Genomic DNA, 20,076 nt, shown 5'->3' with positions numbered 1-20,076 from the left:
AGACGTTTCTAGAACCGGGGCAGGCCCCCCCCCCCCCCCCCCCGGCGCACCGATCAGGCCCACCGATCAAGCCCGCGCGGCCCGGGGGGCGGGGGAGGGGGGAGAAGGACGGACCCGCCCGGGGTCCCGGGGAGCGCGGGGGAGGGGGCGCCTGCCTGGCTGCGAAGGTAGTCGGGCTTTGGGCCTGAGACCGCTTGGGCCTAAGGAGGCGGATGGCTTCCAAAGAGGATTCCCTGCGGTCTCTCCATCCCTGTGTCTGGTTCTGCTCCTTTTCTACCACTCTGGCTCTTATTTCTTTCGTGCTTCATTCTTGTTCTCCAGGAATTTATGCCTTTTAAAAACATTTCTCATAATGAAATGTTCCAAAACTGCAGATAGGTACAGACAATTACATAACAGAATTATCAGATGCGAACATTTTTTATTACCTTTGCTTCAGCGCACTTGGTCTCCCCTACTCCGCCGTGCGTGTGTGTGTGTGTGTGTGTGTGTGTGTCCCCTCCTTCTAAGAAACAAAACCTGACAGTGAAAATCCTTACTCCACCAAATCTCGTGTCCATCCTCAGATGTTGTTATATTCTGTCCTTCTCATGTATGTTTTTGTACTTTTATTGTATTTATCTTTATGTAAGCAATATGTGCGTTTTTGTTTTGCCCCTTAACATTTTTCGTGAAACTCAGTATTGGGGGGTTTTGCCTTGCGGTGCTTCTAGTCGTGGCATTTCAGACTGGAAAGGGACTTAGCAAGTTTCCAGCCCTCCTCCTTTATCATCTGGGAGCCCTGAGCCCTGTAGGAGGTAAAGGATCTGCCTGCTCACTTTCACACAGGTGGTCCTTCACTGGGCAGGAGTCTGAATTGAGGTTCTCTTGGTTTCTGTTCCCTGCGTTCCATGTTTTATGCCACTGAGCTCACCTACCCACATCCTCCTGTTGGCTCTTGCTGGTATGATTCGGTTTGGGGAAGGATTTAAAGAAGAAAGGAAATTGGAAAGGGGGTTGAAGGGAGGTGCCGAAAGGAAATATGACTTGGATGCATTTTCCTGAAACACGAAGAATTGAATCTTAGCACAACTTGAATATTTATTTTACTTAAGAAGCACTGGTAGTCTTACTGATCTAAGAACGTTGTAAGTACTCACTCACCTAATTTAAGCCTTGTAAGAGATCTGTAATATACTAATTTCATCATCCCCAGTGTACAGGTAAAACTGAAGTGCAGAGTAACTCTGGGGAAGCCACTCAGCCTGTGAAGTGTAGCACTGCGATCTGAATCCAGGGCATCTGGTGACAGCCTTGAGTTTCTAACCGCTGCGCCACCCTGCACTTCACATGCTGGAACTAGCTAGCACCTGAGGGAGGTGAAGGCTCCAGACGAAGTGAGGAGCAACAGTCGGCTGGTTACTGGAAACGAGTTCGAGGTAGAAATAGGAACGGAAATGGACCCAGATGCATAAACTCTGGCTGCCTATTGTCTGTCTGCAACATCATCTCATTTTTCACTTACAGAAGTAACGTATGTAACAATGCAGAGCTCTAGGAAAGTTGCCCTCCGCTGTTCCTCAGGGCAAACGGTATTAACAGGTAGAGACGCAGCGTGCCTTCTCCCACCGCAATACGAATACGTAAAAGGCTAGCTTTTACTATAAAAACGAAAGCATTGTCAACAGCTTCCTACAGTTTTTATTTTCCCCTTGGCAGTGCGTCAAGTACATTCCCCCCAACCAAATGGAGATCTAAGCTCCTCCTAAGAACTGATACCCTATCATTTATTCAGCCTTGCCCTGGGTAACGAGTAGAGTTTATGTCCCTAATCCCGTCCACTCTGCCAGGGTGGGGGCCGTCGCAGCGCCGAGCCCACTGGGCCGGCGACACAAAGAAGCGCTGTCCCCTGCCAAGCGCCGCCCCTCGGGCTGGCGGTCGCGCCCGGGAGGAAGTGGGGAGGAGGAGACTCCTCGGGAACCCCTCCTCCCGGTGCCCGCTCGCCAGCCTGCCCGGCGCCGCCCGCAGGGAAGCCCCTTCCCCGCAGCACCGCGCGTCCCCTCTGCGCCCAGCCCTGCTCCTCCGGCTGTCCCCGTGGAAGTCGCAGGGCGACCTGGTGAGTGGCCCTCTGCGAAAGCGCAGGAGGGGCGGCCGGCGGTGGCCTCGGCCCGGCTCCGGGGAGGGCGGTGCCGGAGGCCGAGGGGGCGCGATGTGGGCGCGGGCGGACCTGCGGCAGCCGCGCGCCGCGGGGCCGGGGGGGGCTCCCAGGCCGGGGACGGGCCTCTCGCTGACCGTGTCCGCGCCCCTGCTGGTGATGTTCTCTGGCCTGGGCGCCGCGTCGCCGCTGCCGCAGTGCTGCCCCTCTCCGGGCTCTGACATCTGATGTTTGTGTTTGCGTGCTTTGTGTCGTCGAGACGCGCAGGCCCGAGCGGGGAGCACAGCATCTCGTCCGCAGCTGCGTCGGAGGAGAATGCCGCAGCCCAGGGAGGAGGCAGGGCTCGCGCGGGGTCACACAGGTGGCTGGTGACAGAGCATCACTTCTGTCTTACTGCCCTTTGATCTTTGCAAACACCGGCTCGGGGACTGAGCTCCCTTGCCCACTCTCACCGGCCCGCTGGAGGCTGGTGTGTGTGTGTGTGTGTGTGTGTGTGTGTGTGTGTGTGTGTACGCGCGCGCGGGCTCATGTAAGTGCAGGAAGGGCAGTGGTCTGTCTGTGTACCCCTACCTCACCCCAACCGTGCCAGCGGGTCTGGAGCCATTCCCTGCCAGGCAGAGCTTTTCCGCTTCGCTCCCCTCCTCCCCATGCTGTCCTCCCCCGCCCCCCACTCGTGTCCTCCCCCATCCCAGCCCCTCTCCCTTCCTCCTCTGACGTCACCGCCAAGCTCTTTGCCTACTGGCTCTGAGCCTGCGTAGGATAGTCTGGCTGGGGTGGGAGCCTGGAGGTTAACGGAGAGGATCCCACACCAGAAGAAGGTATCAACAACCCCTCGAGGTTGAGAATGGCCTGTCTTGCACGTTGTCCCTTTGATAGAACGCTCTGCTCTCGGAGGCAGGCCGGTCACCACTCCGGGGCTCCTGCGTGATGCCTTCTCCTGGGAGTTTCCTGGTGAGAGAACTGAGCAAATATGAGTGAGGGAAAGAGAGCCCCAGGGGAACTCAGGAATTAAGGGAATGTAGTGAGATAGGAACAGGGGAACAGAAAACAGCATTTTGAATCGTGCTTTTTAGGGAATGGGGGAGGGATGGGACAGGGCCACGAGGAGGCCTTCAAAAACTGGTAATGGTCTGTTTTTTAAGCTGGGCAGTAGCTATGTAGGAATGTTTAATTTTTTAACTTGTTTTACCATCTGTGTCCTTCCACACACATTACATATTCCTTACCATTAAAAAAATTTTAATGTTTACTTTTTTGAGAGAGAGTGTGTGTGGGGGAGGGGCAGCGAGAGAGGGAGACACAGAATCTGAAGCAGGCTCCAGGTGTGAGGCTTGAACTCATGAATCATGAGATCCTGACCTGAGCCGAGTCAAATGCTCAGCCTACTGAGCCACTCAGGTGCCCCAATGAAACCATTTTTAAGTGAAAAACAAGATTGATCTGTAAGTATGTAGGACAGAATGCAAAAGAAGGGGGAACCCACCCCAACTCTAGTTTAGTTGACGGACACTGGAAAGGATATTGGATGTATACAGGGAAAAAGAAACAGGGGCTCGTGGAAGAAAATGGCATGGAGAAGGGAAGACCTATAGGACTGGATGTCTGTGGTATTACTCATTCATCAAGGCCAAGGTAGCTATTTGCTGGAGAAGTGATCCTAGGCCTGCCCTTGATACCCACATCCATCTCCCAGTCACCCATCCATGGAGTACGTCTTCATTCTCCTGGGGAATCCAAAGAATCAAACATATCCCCTGATTTCAGACACGTATCCTGCTTTGGGGATTTGAAATCGAACCATAATGCAGGATGTGGCACATTATCCAAGACCAGCCCACTACCCTCCTTCCCTTCCAAATACAGCTCGTACAGGAAAACACCATTTAGGTAGCATGAGGCCTCTTTGTGGTAGGGGGAGGGATTTGTAGAGTTACAAGTTGTGCCTGAGGTACTTTCTGCTTTATGGGTGCCTTGGGTTCCAGCAAGCTCAGAGGCCAGAGTTGGCCCAAAGGAGAGAAAGCAGGAGCCATGGAAGGAGAATGGAGGATGAAGAACTTAGAGAAGTAAAAGGGATTCCCCCAGGCCGTGTCCATCTGCGTTCCCCAAGCTAGGAGAGCAAACAGGGATTTGGGCATAAACAGGAAGCATTTCGTTTAACAGTCAAGTGCTGCAGTCCTGGATATAACTGGTTAAAGTGGGAACAGAACCAGCTGCAAAGTTCAAGGAACCCCACAGAGGAGGAAATCAGATTTCTTGGTGGGTAAATGCTCAACCGACTGGGAGATGAACAAAGACATTTTAGAATGAATGAGAGATGATCGGTTGAGCAGGCCAATGATGTGTATACTCATTCATTTAATGTTTGCTTGAAGTTCTATTATCTGTGTTATTTTTCACTGTGATACACACAGCAGTTCAAAGGATGCAGACTTGTGCGCCTCGTCCCTTCCTGATGCAGTGAATGTTCGCATGCTGAAATGTGGCCTCCATAGATTTTTTTTTTATCGTATATAAAATCCTGGTACTTAAGAGGCTTACCTATTTCCGGTATTTACAAGGGTGGACTCCAGTATAAGATTCCCCAGGTTTGAATCCTGGGTCGCACCGCTCACACCTGTGTGACTTGAGCAAGTAACACATTCTCTGACCATCACATTTTTTGGTTTTGCCCACCTATAAAATGGAGCTAGTGATAGTACATACCTCACAGGTGTATTGTTAGGATCAAGGAACTGATGTAAAGCACTTCCAGTAACGTCTGGAGCCTGGGAAGCAGTGTAGTGTCATTACTACTACTAAAACGATTACTATTTTCACTCATACAAAAACGGGTGTGTGTCGTGCATACAGTGATTTGAAAGTTTCATTTAAAACACACCTAGGGTATTCTACGTACGTGCAAAATTTAACGCATTCTTTGTAACAGTGATGGGATATTCTACAATATACATGATCATACTTTATTCAGACATTCTCCCTCTCAAAAGCTGGCTTGCCACACACACAGTGTTGGTATAAAGCTGAGGCTGCACTCAAGTCCCCACTCGTGATGCAGGACAGAGAGGACGCCAGCTTGAGTGTCCCCACCAAACCCCACTCACCTCGGGCCACTAGTCCAGCCCAGGAGACAGGTAGAAGGAGGCAACTCCACAGGAAGAGCCCTCTTCATTCTGGTCCCCTCCTTTTCAGGTGTCGAGGCCATCTGCCTGTTGTCTTTGTCACTTTTCCACAGATAGTTCTTCTCCCACGAACTAGCTGGAAAGACAGCTAGTGAGAGAAAAATGTGAGTTCCCTGCCCTGAGCATTTTTGGAGGATCCGCACTGGCAGCGACAAGGGCCCCCAGAGGAGGGATCTGACGGGCAGCTCTTTCCGGGTGGGGCATGTATGGGTGGCTGCCTGGGGGCTGCGCCCTGGTGTCTTATGTTGCCATAATGGGCTGTGGGGTGCCACAGTTTGTGGAAGTGGGGTAGGTGTGCTTTAGGGTAGAGAGCTGCACCCACAGGAGTCACAGATGGTTCCAGAAAACATCCTTCGTCATTTATCTCCTAGGTTTGCATTTATCCGTCTCCATTCATAGTTTCGTATGGCAGCGAGCATCCTTGTCCATATATCTGTAATGCTGCTCTTATTTCTGTAAGCAGGGTAATCAGAAGAGGGATTGCTGGTCTGGGGACAGGCTCGGCCCTGAAACGGAGCTGCCACTCTGTTGACAAAGCAATCTGTCAGATCGCTCTCAGCTTCTCGGCCCGTCCGGCAAATTGCAGTAGTGTCTGCTTAGCCTTTTGGACATTGGGCATTATTGTCTGCCTTCACCTTCTCCGCCTTCTCCTCCTCCTCCCTCCCTTTCTCCCTCACCATCTCCCTTTTTTGACAATCTTGTGGGCAGCATCATGCATCCTATCGTGAATTGCCTGAAAGTGAGATTGAGCACATTTTCATAGACTAATTGGCCACTTAAATGTCCTCTTCTGTGAATATCTTCTCTTAAAAGGATAGCATTTCAGCAGATAGAAAGATGTGGGAGAGGGAACAGGAAGGAAAGAGAATCTAAAATGACAGCAGGGTATGTCCAGGGATGCCAAGTGTTCTGGAAACTGCAGAGTGGCCGGAGACATGGCTGGAAAATGGAAGGAGCAGCCCGCCCCGGAGACCTTAAACCCCAGGATAAAGGTGTCAGATTTAACCCCATAGGAAAAGGCGAAGCTCCAGGCGGGAGTTCTCTTCTGGGAACTAATGTGATCTGTAGCTTTAGGAGAACAGAGGCCAGAACAAGACCCTGGTGACTTAGAAACTGGATCACTTCAGTCGAGGAATGAATTACCGAGCACCCGAACTAGGTTACTGGCAGTGTGGTTGGAAACCATGAACGATGACCTTGACAGGACTGTGACCAGCTGGATACGGGACAGGAGAGAGAAGGGACACAACCGTGCCTGTGTGGTTTGCCGTCCTGGCTATTTGTGGACACCAGGAAGAACGGAGAAGGCACAAGCCCTTGGCAACCAATCACTTGCTGATTCTGTGGTCTCAAAGCTTCTCTGAGGTAGATGTCTCCTTAACAACTAGGGCCACTAAGCTCACATAATTTGCCTAAGAGGAGCTAGTTTAAAGGGAAAAGAATAAATTTAGTACTTCTTTAGTTTTAGAGGCCTCTGCAAATGGTAGAACGTGCTCCTTCAGGAAGGATCTTGGGTTTATTCGTTACCTCAGAACCAGGGCCTTTTTGTCTGTGCCTTGGACCTTTTCAAAGGCCCGTGGAAATATTTGAGAACTAAATGTAGTCATCGTTAGTTTTAGTGTCAGCATTGGCTCCAAAATGTGAAAACTGTAAAATCAGAATCATTAGGGGCACCTGGGTGTCCCAGTCGGTTACGCATCCGACCCTTGGCATCGGCGCACGTCACAATCTCATGGTTCGTGAGACCCAGCCCCGCGTCCGACTCTGTGCTCTGGCAGCATGGAGCCTGCTTGGAATTGTCTCTCTCTCTCCCTCTGTCTCTGCTCCTCCCCCCATCATCTCTCTTTCAAAATAAATAAACTTAAAAAAAATCATTAAATGCTTAGTCCAGTATTTGTAAATTCTAACATTAGGTTTGCTTGTTGTTCACTTTGTAAGAATTCTCTATTATGCACGTTGGCAAGTTAAATAGCTTACCCTTAACCAAATCATTATAAGCAAACATACATGTGTATATACATATATAAGTGTATATGTGTGTGTGTGTGTGTATATATATATATATATATATATATATAGGTTTATATATATGAGTGTGTATATATACAGGTATATATATATATATGAAATAAGTAATTGAAAGGCACTTAACCTGTTACTTCCTTTAATCCTTGGGACAACCTGATGTGGTAGATACTCTTATCCCTTCTTAATGAATGAGGAAATGAGGACGGAAATGTGCTGCCCATCTCACAGTCAGTAAGCGAACAGCTGAGATTCAAGTCCTGGTAGCCTACCTCCAGAGCCCGGGCTTGGAGCCGCTTTGCCATATTGCCTTCAGAGTGAGAATATTCTCTGACAAGGGAAACAGAAAGAAAAGAGGTTACGGGCCCAAGACTAAAAACCTGGGACTTTTCAGAAGAGGTAAGAGAAGGCTGGAAAGTAAATGGGTCAGCAGGTTGAAGATGTTGCGCTTGGCCCAGGCGGTAACGTTACTGGTGGTGACAGCCTCGGGGACCGGCACTGTCCGGTGCCAGCGGGTGGGCAGTGAGAACGGCAAGTCCTCGGTGTCCTGATGATGAAAACACATCTGCTCTTGAGGGGATCGCTCCAGTGCCGTGCCCATAGTGGAGGTCAGACTGTAGCACATCCCGAGCAGGGAGCTCACAGGGAAGCAGCAGAGGATTTATGCGAGGCCACAGCCACAGACATACACACCCGTCTCCACGGTGTCTGGGCACAAGTGAGAATTGGCCATCGTTTCATAATGCGTTGCATACATTCCGCTTCTGGATTCAAGCCACAGAGGACTTCCGCATTCCTCTTCTCCAGCTGTGACTGTGACCAAGGACACTTCTCAGAGGACGCAGGCTTTCCAGACTGAAATTCTGGGGTCCCCGAGCTGCACTTAGTGAGATCGGTGTGGGAGCTGAGTGGGGTGGGGACAGCATGCTGCACCAGTGTGTGTGTTTCCGGTGGCTGCTGTAAGACATTCCCACGAACTGGGGGACTTCAAATGGCAGAAATCTATTCTCTCCCAGTCCCGGGGGCACAGAAGTTTGAAGTCAAGGCACTGGCACGGTGGTTCGGTCTGCAGGTTCTGAAGGAAAATCTGCTCCTCGCCTCCCTCTCTTGGCTTCTAGTGCTCACCAGCAACCTTTGGCCGCCCTTGGTGTAGATATATCACTCCCATCTCTTAGCATTCTCCCCTGTGTGTCTTGTCTGCATCCAGATTTCTTCTTAAAGGACGTGAGTCATTGAATTAGGGCCCGCTCAAATCCAGTATGGCCTCATCTTAACTGGATTGTACCTGCAAAGACCCTATTTCCAAAGAAGGTCGCATTCACAGGTACCGGGAGTTAGGACTTGAACGTATCTCTTTGGGGACACAATTCTACCTTCATTTCTGTTTGTTTCCTTCTGCGGTAGAAAAGTGCTGGGCTCTTTTAGTTTAACCACAGGAGTTTAGGAGGACTGGTCAGGGTGCGATGCATTCTCCTGGATGGGATACCTTGACCCCTCTTGGTGAGTCCCTGAGTCATTTCATAGAGTCAGTCTCGTCTGCATAGACAGAAGAATTGCCCCAGCTGGGGGAGCAGTGAACTGTTTGGCTTGTTTATTTATTTGTTTATCTGTCCTTCCCCAAACTGAGTCTTTGATTTTCTCTCTACAGAAGCCGATCCAGCCATGGCGACTCCCTCTGCTGCCTTTGAGGCCCTTATGAATGGAGTGACCAGCTGGGATGTCCCCGAAGATGCCATCCCATGTGAACTGCTTCTCATTGGAGAGGCCTCCTTTCCGGTCATGGTGAATGACATGGGCCAGGTCCTCATTGCTGCCTCCTCCTATGGCCGAGGCCGCCTGGTGGTGGTGTCCCACGAGGACTACTTGGTAGAAGCCCAGCTCACTCCCTTTCTCCTCAATGCAGTGGGTTGGCTTTGTTCTTCCCCTGGGGCTCCCATTGGCATACACCCGTCCCTGGCACCCCTGGCCAAAATCCTTGAGGGTTCTGGGGTAGAGGCGAAGATTGAGCCTGAAGTGAAAGACTCCCTGGGGGTTTATTGCATTGATGCCTACAATGAAACCATGACAGAAAAGTTGGTCAAGTTTATGAAACGTGGAGGGGGCTTGCTCATTGGAGGCCAGGCCTGGGACTGGGCCAACCAGGGCGATGACGAAAGGGTGCTTTTCACGTTCCCTGGCAACCTCGTGACCAGTGTGGCCGGCGTGTACTTCACTGACAACAAAGGGGACACAAGTTTCTTTAAAGTCTCCAAGAAGATGCCCAAGATCCCAGTCTTAGTTAGGTAAGTGCATTTACCCCGGTGGGGATTTGGTTGCAGGTTCAAAAACAGACATGGTTCTTGTCTTTAGGTTGCTCCCAGGCTAACAGAAGAGAACTTGGCACTTAGGCATTGATTCACCCTAAATCAACCAGATTTTAAAAATACCCTGAGGCACAGGAGGGTTCCTGCCTTCTCAGACCAGGCACTCAGACCAGACCATTGCTGTTGCCTCCCAAGACCAGACCACTTGGCTCTTTGAGCAGAGAAACTTCTTAGTGACCATGATGTTCCCTGACGTCTAGCTTGAAATATGTTGTTTGTGCTAAGTCTAAGAGTTAGGGGAGGATTTTATGTCTGCAGGCAAAAGACCTGATGATGGAGAATGAGGGACACCGATGATGGGTACAGAGACAGGCTACATGGAAGCTTCTTTAAGAGCACTAACCAGCCTGTTCTGTGCACACTATGCTCCAGCATCTCATACAGTGCTGGACGTAAGCAGGTTTGTAGATGCTCAGTAAACACGTGTTGTCTGGTGACTGGATGGATGAATGAGGGAGAGTAGAGGCGGGTGTAGTTCCAGGAGTAGAAGAAGTGTACCAGGCCACACCCTGTTGTACATTAAAACTCACAGCATCCTTAGAGCAAAGAGCACTGGTATTTCTGACTGGTGGGAGCATGGTAAAGTAGGGTTGGGTGAGGAAGGCACAGCAGGGTTAGAACAGACATACAGATCATGGGCTGTGGCCTCTCCTTGGCATGGAACATTTGAAACAAAACCCCATATGTGCAAGGAGGAAAGACACGGTTATTCTGGGGCATAGTGATTGATCAAATTGATCAAATTTCAGTTTACCAATGACCTTCATCCTAAGGAATAGGGAGGGAAGGCTTGGCCATAATTCTCTTTCTTAACTACCTAACCCCCCTTACTTGCCTTCAAAGATGTTTTTCTCTATCAAAACCATACTTCTTTTTTCTTTGGCTCTACCTAAATCATCTCTCATCATCTGTGATTCTGAATTGCGGGTGGAGCTCGGTTGTGTGTGTGTGTGTGCACTCATATATGTGTATGCACACGTGTAAAATCAACTGGAAGACTGATGCTTGAGGGGAAATCAGAGTTAATAAGGCAAGCATGCAGACTCTGTTGTGGAGATTGTGGGTTTTTAGTTTTGGTTGTTAACTAGGTGAGACTGCATCACAATCATTGACTGTCTTTACTTCTACAGGTAGCTATAGCAAAGCATTGCTCATATGTTAGGTGGGTCATTTTAGACGTGTAGATGGATTGAAGATGGCAATACTGATTTTCCTGAGCTGAGCGTGTGCATGTGTGTGTGTGTGAGGGAGAGAGACAGAGGCATGAAATACTGATTAAATGCATACATTGAGATTAGTATGGGAAAAGAGAAAACAAGAACCCTCTCCTCCTCTCCCCATAGTTTTAATATTCACTCTCTTGTAGCCAAGGCTGAAAAGTAGACATTGAGAGATATTTCTCCCACCTGATGTTGTTGCAGTTGCTAAACTATATATTTATCCACATTCATTAATTATAAACCTAAATTTGGGGCCCCTGGGTGGCTCAGTCAGTTGAGCATCCAACTTAGGCTCAGGTCATGATCTCGCAGTTCGTGAGTTCCATCCCCGCATCAGGCTCTGTGCTGACAGCTCAGAGCCTGGAGTCTGCTTCAGATTGTCTCCCTCTGTCTCTGCCCCTCCCTTGCTCGTTCTCTCCCTCTCTCTCTCAAAAATAAACATTAAAAAATTTTTTAAATTATAAACCTAAATTGAGTGGCTTTTACTTTATGTAAATTAGACCTTAATAAACCTTTAAAACTAGCGTTTTTATTTTTATTTATTTTTAATTTTTAATTTAAATTCAAGTTAGTTAATGGGCGCCTGGGTGGCTCAGCCCATTGAATGTTTGACTATTGATTTCAGCTCTGGTCATGATCTCACAGTTTGTGGGTTCAAGCCCTGCACTGGGCTCTGCGCTGACATTGTGGAGCCTGCTTGTGCTTATCTCTGTCTCTCTCTCTCCCCCCTGCTCCCCCGTTCATGATCTCTCTCTCTTTATCTCTCTCTCTCTCAAAATAAATAAACATAAAAAAATACAATAAAATAAATTTAAGTTAGTTAACATACAGTGTGGTATTGGTTTCAGGAGAAAAAATAGATTTTTTAATAGCACTTTTAAAAAAATAATCAGAGACAATCAGATTCATGTCCAAGGATATGCAATGCAGCACTATTTGCAATAAGGAAGAGTAGTATAGTTAAATAAATTATAGAATTATTAACCAACCATTAAAACTATTTCCAAGAATATAGTTTTAGGCATGGGGAAAAGGGCATGGAGAAAACCTCTCAGGGGGTACTATGAAATGAAATAAAGTAGGATACTAACCTGTTGTTCAGTATGTTCCCACTTCTGTTCAAAAAATATAGCTATGTGTAGAAAATATTATCAAAGGAGAAGGCCATAATATCACTTCACATACAAGAACATTAAAGACAAGAAAAATAATTTAGAAGTCCTGTCAAAGATCTTCCACATCTATCAATGCACCATTCTATGACATAAACAAAAAATATAAAACCAAATTTAAGTCTCCTAGTTCAATTTTTTTGACATCTCTGATATACATATAAATGTGTGTGTGTGTGTGTGTGTGTGTGTGTGTGTGTGTGTGTGTATTGCCAATTGCCAATACTTTTGAATTATGTTTCTTCTTCATGGATGGTCTTTTAAACCACTTTTTCAATACTGTGGGATCTATTATTTTTTTCATTTTCATTTCATTTAAAAAAAATTTTTTTTAAGTTTATTTATTTATTTTGAAAGAGAGACAGCACGTGCATGAGCAAGGGAGGGGAAGAGAGAGAGGGAGACAGAGAATCCCAAGCAAGCTCCCCGCTGTCATTGTGGAGCCCAGTGCAGAGCTTGATCTCACAAACCAAGAGATCATGACCTGAGCCAAAATTAAGAGTTAGATGCTTAACCGACTGAGCCACCCAGGCGCCCCTAATTTTCATTTTAAAAAGTAATGTCATAAACTCACAATACAACTCTTTTTGTCTTCATATATTATTTTCCCCATTCATCCATAATTTTACATCATTGTCCTCTTAGTATACATGCTAGTTTGAATTCTACTCACGAATATTTTTCATTCTATATAGTCTTTATTAAAGTTATATTTGATTCACTTCATGAGAATGCAGTGCATACACCATATTTATTTAATCATTTGCCTGCTGTTGAGCATCTGCATCTTTCTCTACTCTTGTTCTTATAGGTAGTACTGCAGAGAATATCTTCAAAACATTTTAGAAGTATTAGACAATACAAGACACCAAGATGATTCTATTAGAATTCAAGGGAGATTATTTCCATCACCGGCTGAGCAAGGTTCAGATGGAAAGCCCCTATGGATTTAGTTACTCTGCCAAAGTATCTTATTTATTTTTAAACCCTCATTTAAACATAAGAGTGTGAATTAAGCTAACCTTAATCTTATTACTTGCATATTTCTTACTAAATTAAATTCTACATACGATCCTGGGATCCTCTTAGCCTTCTAAAAGAGTAAACTATCCGCAGGTTGTTATCAAGATGAATCACATTTTTATCAGAGGAAGAGTCTAATTTATGATCAGAAAAATAATATCCCTAAGTAATTAAACCAGATGATCTACTTTTAGCCGCGTGAGAATACCCACAGTTGTCAGGACATGAGCCTCCTAGTCACTGCCCTGGTTTCCTGCCCGGAAAGCAAAGCGTCATCATCTGCATTTAGAACACTAGCCTCCATGGGCCGCCTGGGTGGTTCAGTCAGTTAAGCTTCCGACTTCGGCTCAGGTCACCATCTCATGGTTTGTGAGTTCAAGCCCCACATCGGGCTCTGTGCTGACAGCTCAGAGCCTGGAGTGTGCTTTGGATTCTGTGTCTCCATTCTCTGTCTCTGCTCCTCTCCCGTTTGTGTTCTCTCTCTCTCTTTCTCTCTCTCTCTCAGAAATGAATAAACATTAAAAAAAAATTTTATTTTAAGAAAAACACTAGCCTCCACGTGCCCCGTAAGACCAAGCCACATGTAGGCTGTTCCCTGAGCGATTTCTACTCTCCTACCAGCTTCATTCAGTGCCTCGATTGCGCCTTGGCTCTGAGGCCAGTGGCACTGCACTTTATGTGCAAAAGAAGCCTCACCTTCTATAAAGTATTTCATTTGAAAAACACTGGGTCCATTGTCATAAACTACCTGGTCCCATTGCAGGACTCAGTATTCATATAACCTGGAAAAGGCCCAGATTTTAGAGCAGGCAGACTTCAGTAAGTTCCCAAGCTCTGTCTGGTGCATGTGCTATAACCTGGTGTTGGAGCCACCCTCTCTAAGCCTCATCTTCAAAGTGGGATTAACAATGACTACCTTTCAGGGTGGTTGTGAGGATTAAATGAATGAAGAAAACATGCTCAAATACCTAAGGCACTTTAATTATTCTGACATCCAGCCTCCACACTATGGTATATAAGTTGTAGGATGCCGTGAATATCATTCCCAACCACTGATGATTACCTAGCATCCATCATTATGCTGCTTTACCCAGGTCATGTGTGTTCTCCGAGTTGTGTAAAGTATTGGCCTTTTAGGAAATTATGTATTTATTTTGAGAGAGAGAGAGAGCATGCGCATATGTTCTCATGCAAGAGGAGAGGGGCAGAGAGAGAGGGAGAGAGAGAATCCCAAGCAGGCTCCAAGTGGTCAGCACAGAGCCTGACACGAGGCTCCATCCCACCAACCTTGAGATCATGACCTGTGCCGAGATCAAGAGTTGGACGCTTAACCGACTGAGCTACCCAGGCACCGCAAATATTGGCATTTTTACTCATGTTTTCACCTACTTCCTCTACCAAACTGAAGCTGCATCATCATGATCAATTGCCACATTTTATCTTCTTTATATATTTAATAAAACAGGTACTAGGGACCGGACTGGCTCCACCAATAAGAGATGTGATGTAAATTAAACGCATCATTAGATGATCAACTTAGGGAGGTTTAGGAGAGGAGGAGGTTAGGGAAACAAACCAGAATAGTTTGTCTAGACCCTCTTTTGGATAAGAAGTCCCTTATCTCACTTTTACCAAAATCTCGGGCTTCTATTACAGAGTTCTATTAAGGAATGTTGTTCGTTCATACATTTATATAGCCAGCAATTTACTGAATATACTCTATGTCCCAGGCAGTATTTTGTATGTCAAGACAATGATTTCCAAAGATCTAGTAATTAAAAACACAGAAACCTTCAGTAACAAGAGCTGGAAGAATTCACAAAAAACAAATAACTGTGTTAGGAAGAGGGCTGTGATACTGAGTTTCACTGGAACCTGGAAACCTGTGATCTTCCTGCCAGTATATGCAGCAAGACATGCTTGGCATGCAGTTTCACCTCTTCTTCCCTCTAAATGGAAAGTGCTGGAGTAGAACATCCTTGTCCTCCTTTTAGCTATTACTCCACTGAGACTGGTTTTCTGTCTATGGTGATCCCCATATATATTCAGTCACCAGAGATGCATAGAAAAGAATGTTATCCCAACGGTCGTGCTCTCCAATGTCTGCATGCTCCAAATTCCTTGGCCCTGTGAAACCTGAATTGACAAACCTTACGCAGATATTAATTAATAAGCTTACTTATAACAAGGATCCACAAATCGTTGGAGGTCATTGCTTGTTACGTGTTACGAATATTCAGAATGCTAACTATAGAATTTTATGTCAGGATCATGGCTGGGCGTGGTGGGGGTAAATATCCTCACCTAACTCCTACTCTGTCCTCACTGCATGCTTGTTATGTAGGCTAAAATTGCATAAACTGGTTCTCAAAAAATAAACAAGACATTTCAGAGAGCGAATCCAAGTGGAAAGACAGGCCATGTTAGAAGAGTAATTGCTAGGGGCTCCTGGGGGCTCAGTTGGTTGAGCTTCTGACTTCTGCTCAGGTCATGATCTCGCGGTCCGTGAGTTTGAGCTCCGTGTCGGGCTCTGTGCTGACAGCTCAGAGCCTGGAGCCTGCTTCGCATTCTGTGTCTCCCTCTCTCTGTCCCTCCCCCACTCATACTCTGTCTCTCTCTCAAAACTAAATAAACATTTTAAAAATTTTTAAATAAAAAAAAAGAGGAATTGCTAAATCACAATTTAGATTGCTTTCCCTTTTTTTTTTAACGTTTATTTATTTTTGAGACAGAGAGAGACAGAGCATGAATGGGGGAGGGTCAGAGAGAGGGAGACACAGAATCTGAAACAGGCTCCAGGCTCTGAGCTGTCAGCACAGAGCCCCACGCAGGGCTCAAACTCACGGACCGCGAGATCATGACCTGAGCCAAAGTCGGCCGCTCAACTGACTGACCCACCCAGGCACCCCTGCTTTCCCTTTTTATGAACATTTTCTTCCAGTTTCAAAATACATGCTTGCTGGAAAATAACAGCAATAATCCAGAAGTAGGCAAAGTAAAAAGGGAAAGATCTTCATCTCTGCCTGTCCCTCTGCCCCTGCTGATTTGTTCCTCCAGAGTTTGGACTCTATCTTTTCTGACTTTTCCCCCATTTGTGTGGGAGGACGGTGTGGAAGAGCTGGGGGAACAGAGAGACAGAGAAACCTGCAACTTGGTTTTCCACTTAATTATCTTGAACATTTTCCACGTGCATCTTTCTGATAATGTGCATCACCCTTCAGAATGGCTGTATAGCGTTTTGCGTTGGATTGTTCTATAAGTCATTTAACTATACGCCTGTTAGCACACAGTAAAGTTACTTTCTAATTCTTCTGTAAATAAAGATATAATGAATATCCTTTCACTGAAACCCACACAGGCTGGATATACACTTATTCATTTTAAGTGCTTGGCAGTTTCCTTTTAGAAATTTCTTATTTTGGAAATCTTCAAACATATATATTCATAGAAATAGAAATAAGAGCAGTGAACAAACACGTATCCATCACCCAGCCAGTGCAATTCTCAACTACCAGCTAACTGTCTCCACTCACCACCTTCCTACCCCTTTCCTCCCTCTTCCAGTTTGTTTTGAGCAAGTCTCTGCATTGCATCATTCTGTCCATAAAATAGTGTATCTCTAAAAGACAAGGACTGATCTTTAAATATAACCACAGTACTGTTATCACATATTTTAAATAGCATTACTTTTTCTGACCTAGCAAATTATCAGTAACAATATCGTTTTTTGAGAGCATTCTGTAAGTATTCTCTCTTACGTACATATGTCTAAATTTATCCCTTAGAGAAACTGGATTATTCATATTCTCCATAAATTACTTAATTTTTGCATACTTGATCTAAAAGAGATCTCTAAGACAACTGTTCCAAACTCCCACTGAGATTTTAAAACTGAACTTGGCTTTTATTTCCCGTATTTTAGAACTATATTTTGGTATCCTGAAAACTCCTGAGTTTTTTTCATGGTGTGTACATTTTGTCAGAACATACCCTTTCTAGCAACTGGTGTTTTTCACCTTGAATTCTATTTTGTCTAGTATGTAGTTACTATTCCTATTTTTTGCGTTTTGCTTCTCGTTTTGTTTTGTTACTCTTTATGTTTTTTTCTAAAAGGTTTGTCTCTTAGTGTAAATCTGATTTTTTAACCTAATCATAGTGCCTCTGTGGTTTACAAGGTAAATAATCCATTTATATAATAAAAAAATTGATGTTCTAGATACTATAATCTTGCTCAATATTTTGTTATACTTTCTCATTGCTTCTTTTAAAATTTTCCTTTACAGGCTTTTGCTCCATTGGTTGAGTTTCTTTTTCTCTTCTCACTATCTGGAAATTATACAGGATTTTTCTATTCTTCTTGTAGCTATCCTTAATTTTTTCCCACATCTTTTTGTAAAAATTTTTCACACTTATGGGAACATTGCAAGAATAATGTAATGATAACCATACCCTTCACCTAGATACGTCAGTGACTAGATTTTGTCACATATACTGTATAAACATACAGAAACAGATTACTTTGCCTAACCATTCGAGAGAAACCTATAGACGGAGTAACACATCACATCTAAATACTTCAGTATATATCTCCTAAAGACAAGGGCATTTTCCAGTATAACCATAATACAATGCTCTAAAAAAAAAACAAAAAAACAAAAAAAAACAAACGGCAACGCTATTATTTAATGTCCATGTTCAACTGTCTGCAATTACCCCAACAACATCTTTTTTTAGATTTTTTTTTTTTAATATAGGATCCAACCAAAACTTTGCCAGCTTTTCTTATCTTTCAGGACACTGGTGTTTTTGAAGCATCTAGCCCAGCCATTTTGTGGAATGCCCCTCAGTTTGGATTTGTCTAATTATTTTCTCATGATTATACTCAGTCCAAACATTTTTTGGCAAGAATACTACATAGGTGACATTGGGCTCGTTACAAGGTATCAAATTGGGAGGCATATGACATCAGTTTTATTGTTACTGGTGATGACAGAATTGGCTATTTAGTTAAATTGGAGTTTGCCAGATTTTCCTAGTGTAATAGTGCCTTTCCCCCCTTTTAACCAGTTTAACCTATGGTGTGACAATTTGAGAGTATTAATGTCCTGTTCACCAGCAACCTTCCACCCAGTGGTTTTAGCACTAGTTGATGATCTGTGCCCAGGTCAATATTTACAAAAGTGATTACTTCTACTGCACACGGGTACTTCCTGCCCCTTTCTTAAAGATTCATGTCAAACATCACCTCTTCCAGAAAACCTCTCCCACCCTCTCCCATTCTGACATGGATGTCTCTCTTCTGAGCACCTGTAGCAACCTGACCTTCTAGCTGAGTGTAGGTTTACTTGTAGATTTCTGCCAGAATTGGTTGGGATCCCTCCCCACCCCCACAACATTTGTTGTTGATTTTGTGGTGGTTTTAAAATTTTGCTTGAGTATCACTCTATACTCATGGACCCTTTTTTTTTAAGTTTATTTATTTTGAGAGAGAGAGAGAGTGCGAGCGGGGGGGGGGGGGGGGCAGAGAGAGGGAGAGAGAGAACCCCACATAGGCTCTGTGCTGACAGTGCAGAGCCGGATGTGGGGCTGGAACTCATGAACCATGAGATCATGACCTCGGCGGAGACCAGGAGTCAGATGCTTAACCGACTGAGCCACCTAGGTGCCCCACACATGGACACTTTTAAAAAAAATCAAATATAAATCATTTATAGTGCGTGTTTTTGGAAGGTCATACTGTCTCAAATTTGGCAAGTGCAAAGCCCTATTAAGCTGCCTCCTAAATCATTTGACACGCCCCATCAGTTTTCTTGTATTTACTCAGTGTCTGGTACAACAAGACGTTGCAGGTTCATGTTGTCCTTTTCTAGTCCAAAACCAGATTCAGCCATTTCTTCAAGAATTCTTAGCTCCTTTTGGTGGTGAATGGTATTTAGAAACTATGGTCATCACAGTGTACTCACTGCTGTTGGACTGTCCTCATTCCTGGGCTCCTCAGAAGACAGCCAGGAAATATTGATCTCATAATCATAAGTTCATACTGATACCCCCAGTTTGAATCCAAAACCACAGGGAAGATTCCCTGTTTGTATCTTCCGTCTCCCATAATGCGAATACTGGTTTCCACAACTTCAGTATTTACTCATTAGCTCAGTCCTACAGTGTGCACAAAATAATTTCATGATTTCTATTCCCACAGTATAGCCAAGAGCATAAATAGTAAGTTTTAAAGATTTCTTTGTATTTATTTTTATACTCAGAATATACTTCACTGAGCGTAGAATGTCCGAGTACTGTGTTCAGAAGGTACTTGGATTGTCTGTTTTCATTTGGTCCTACTTTTATTTAATGTGGGTTTTTGCCTATATTTGCTTATTTAATTTTATTTTTTGAATGTATTAAGTACTGACATGGTTGTAACAGCAAAGTACACTTCTTTATTTTTTTTTTAAGTTTACTTATTTATTTTGAGAGAGAGAGAGAGAGCATGCACGAGTTGGGGAGGGGCAGAGAAAGACGACCTTAAGCAGGCTCTATGCCACGTGCGGAGCCTGACAAATGTAGGGCTTGATTAACCTCCATGAGATCATGTCCTGAGCTGAAATCAAGTGTCGGACTCTTAACAGCCACCAGGTGCCCCTATACATAGTATGTTCTGATCACAGTGGTACTGCACTAGAAATCAATGGGATAAACATATCTGGAATATCTAAATATTTGTAAGTTAAAAAATACATGAATACCCTACAAGTCAAAAAAGAAATTGCCAAGGAAATTAGGAAATGTTTTGAACTGAATAAAAATGAAAACACAACATGCCAAAATTTGTGTAATGTAGTGAAAGTAGTGCAGAGAAAGAAAGGTGTACTTTTAAATGCTTTTATTAAAAAAAATGAAAGCCTTAAATTCAGTGGCCTGAATTTCCACATCAAGAAGCTAAAAAAGAAAAAAAAAAAAAAA

The 20,076-nt window shown here is 44.8% G+C and overlaps 1 protein-coding gene across 2 annotated transcripts in view; it reads left to right on the top strand.

The window, feature by feature from the left end:
* The first annotated feature begins 8,991 nt into the window (after window positions 1-8,991).
* The window catches only part of TCAF1 (TRPM8 channel associated factor 1), a 33,779-nt gene continuing 22,694 nt past the window's right edge, over window positions 8,992-20,076 (top strand). For both annotated transcript variants that reach the window (XM_049641993.1, XM_049641994.1), the window contains exon 1: window positions 8,992-9,620. In XM_049641993.1, the coding sequence (XP_049497950.1) occupies window positions 9,001-9,620 (620 nt within the window). In that variant the 5' untranslated portion in view covers window positions 8,992-9,000. The remainder of the gene's footprint in view (window positions 9,621-20,076) is intronic.

Source organism: Panthera uncia, chromosome A2 (genome assembly GCF_023721935.1).
Source record: "Panthera uncia isolate 11264 chromosome A2, Puncia_PCG_1.0, whole genome shotgun sequence".
Classification (NCBI taxonomy): Eukaryota; Metazoa; Chordata; class Mammalia; order Carnivora; family Felidae; genus Panthera; species Panthera uncia.
Note: the sequence above shows the minus strand (reverse complement) of the source record. Positions and strands in the feature narration are given on the sequence as shown.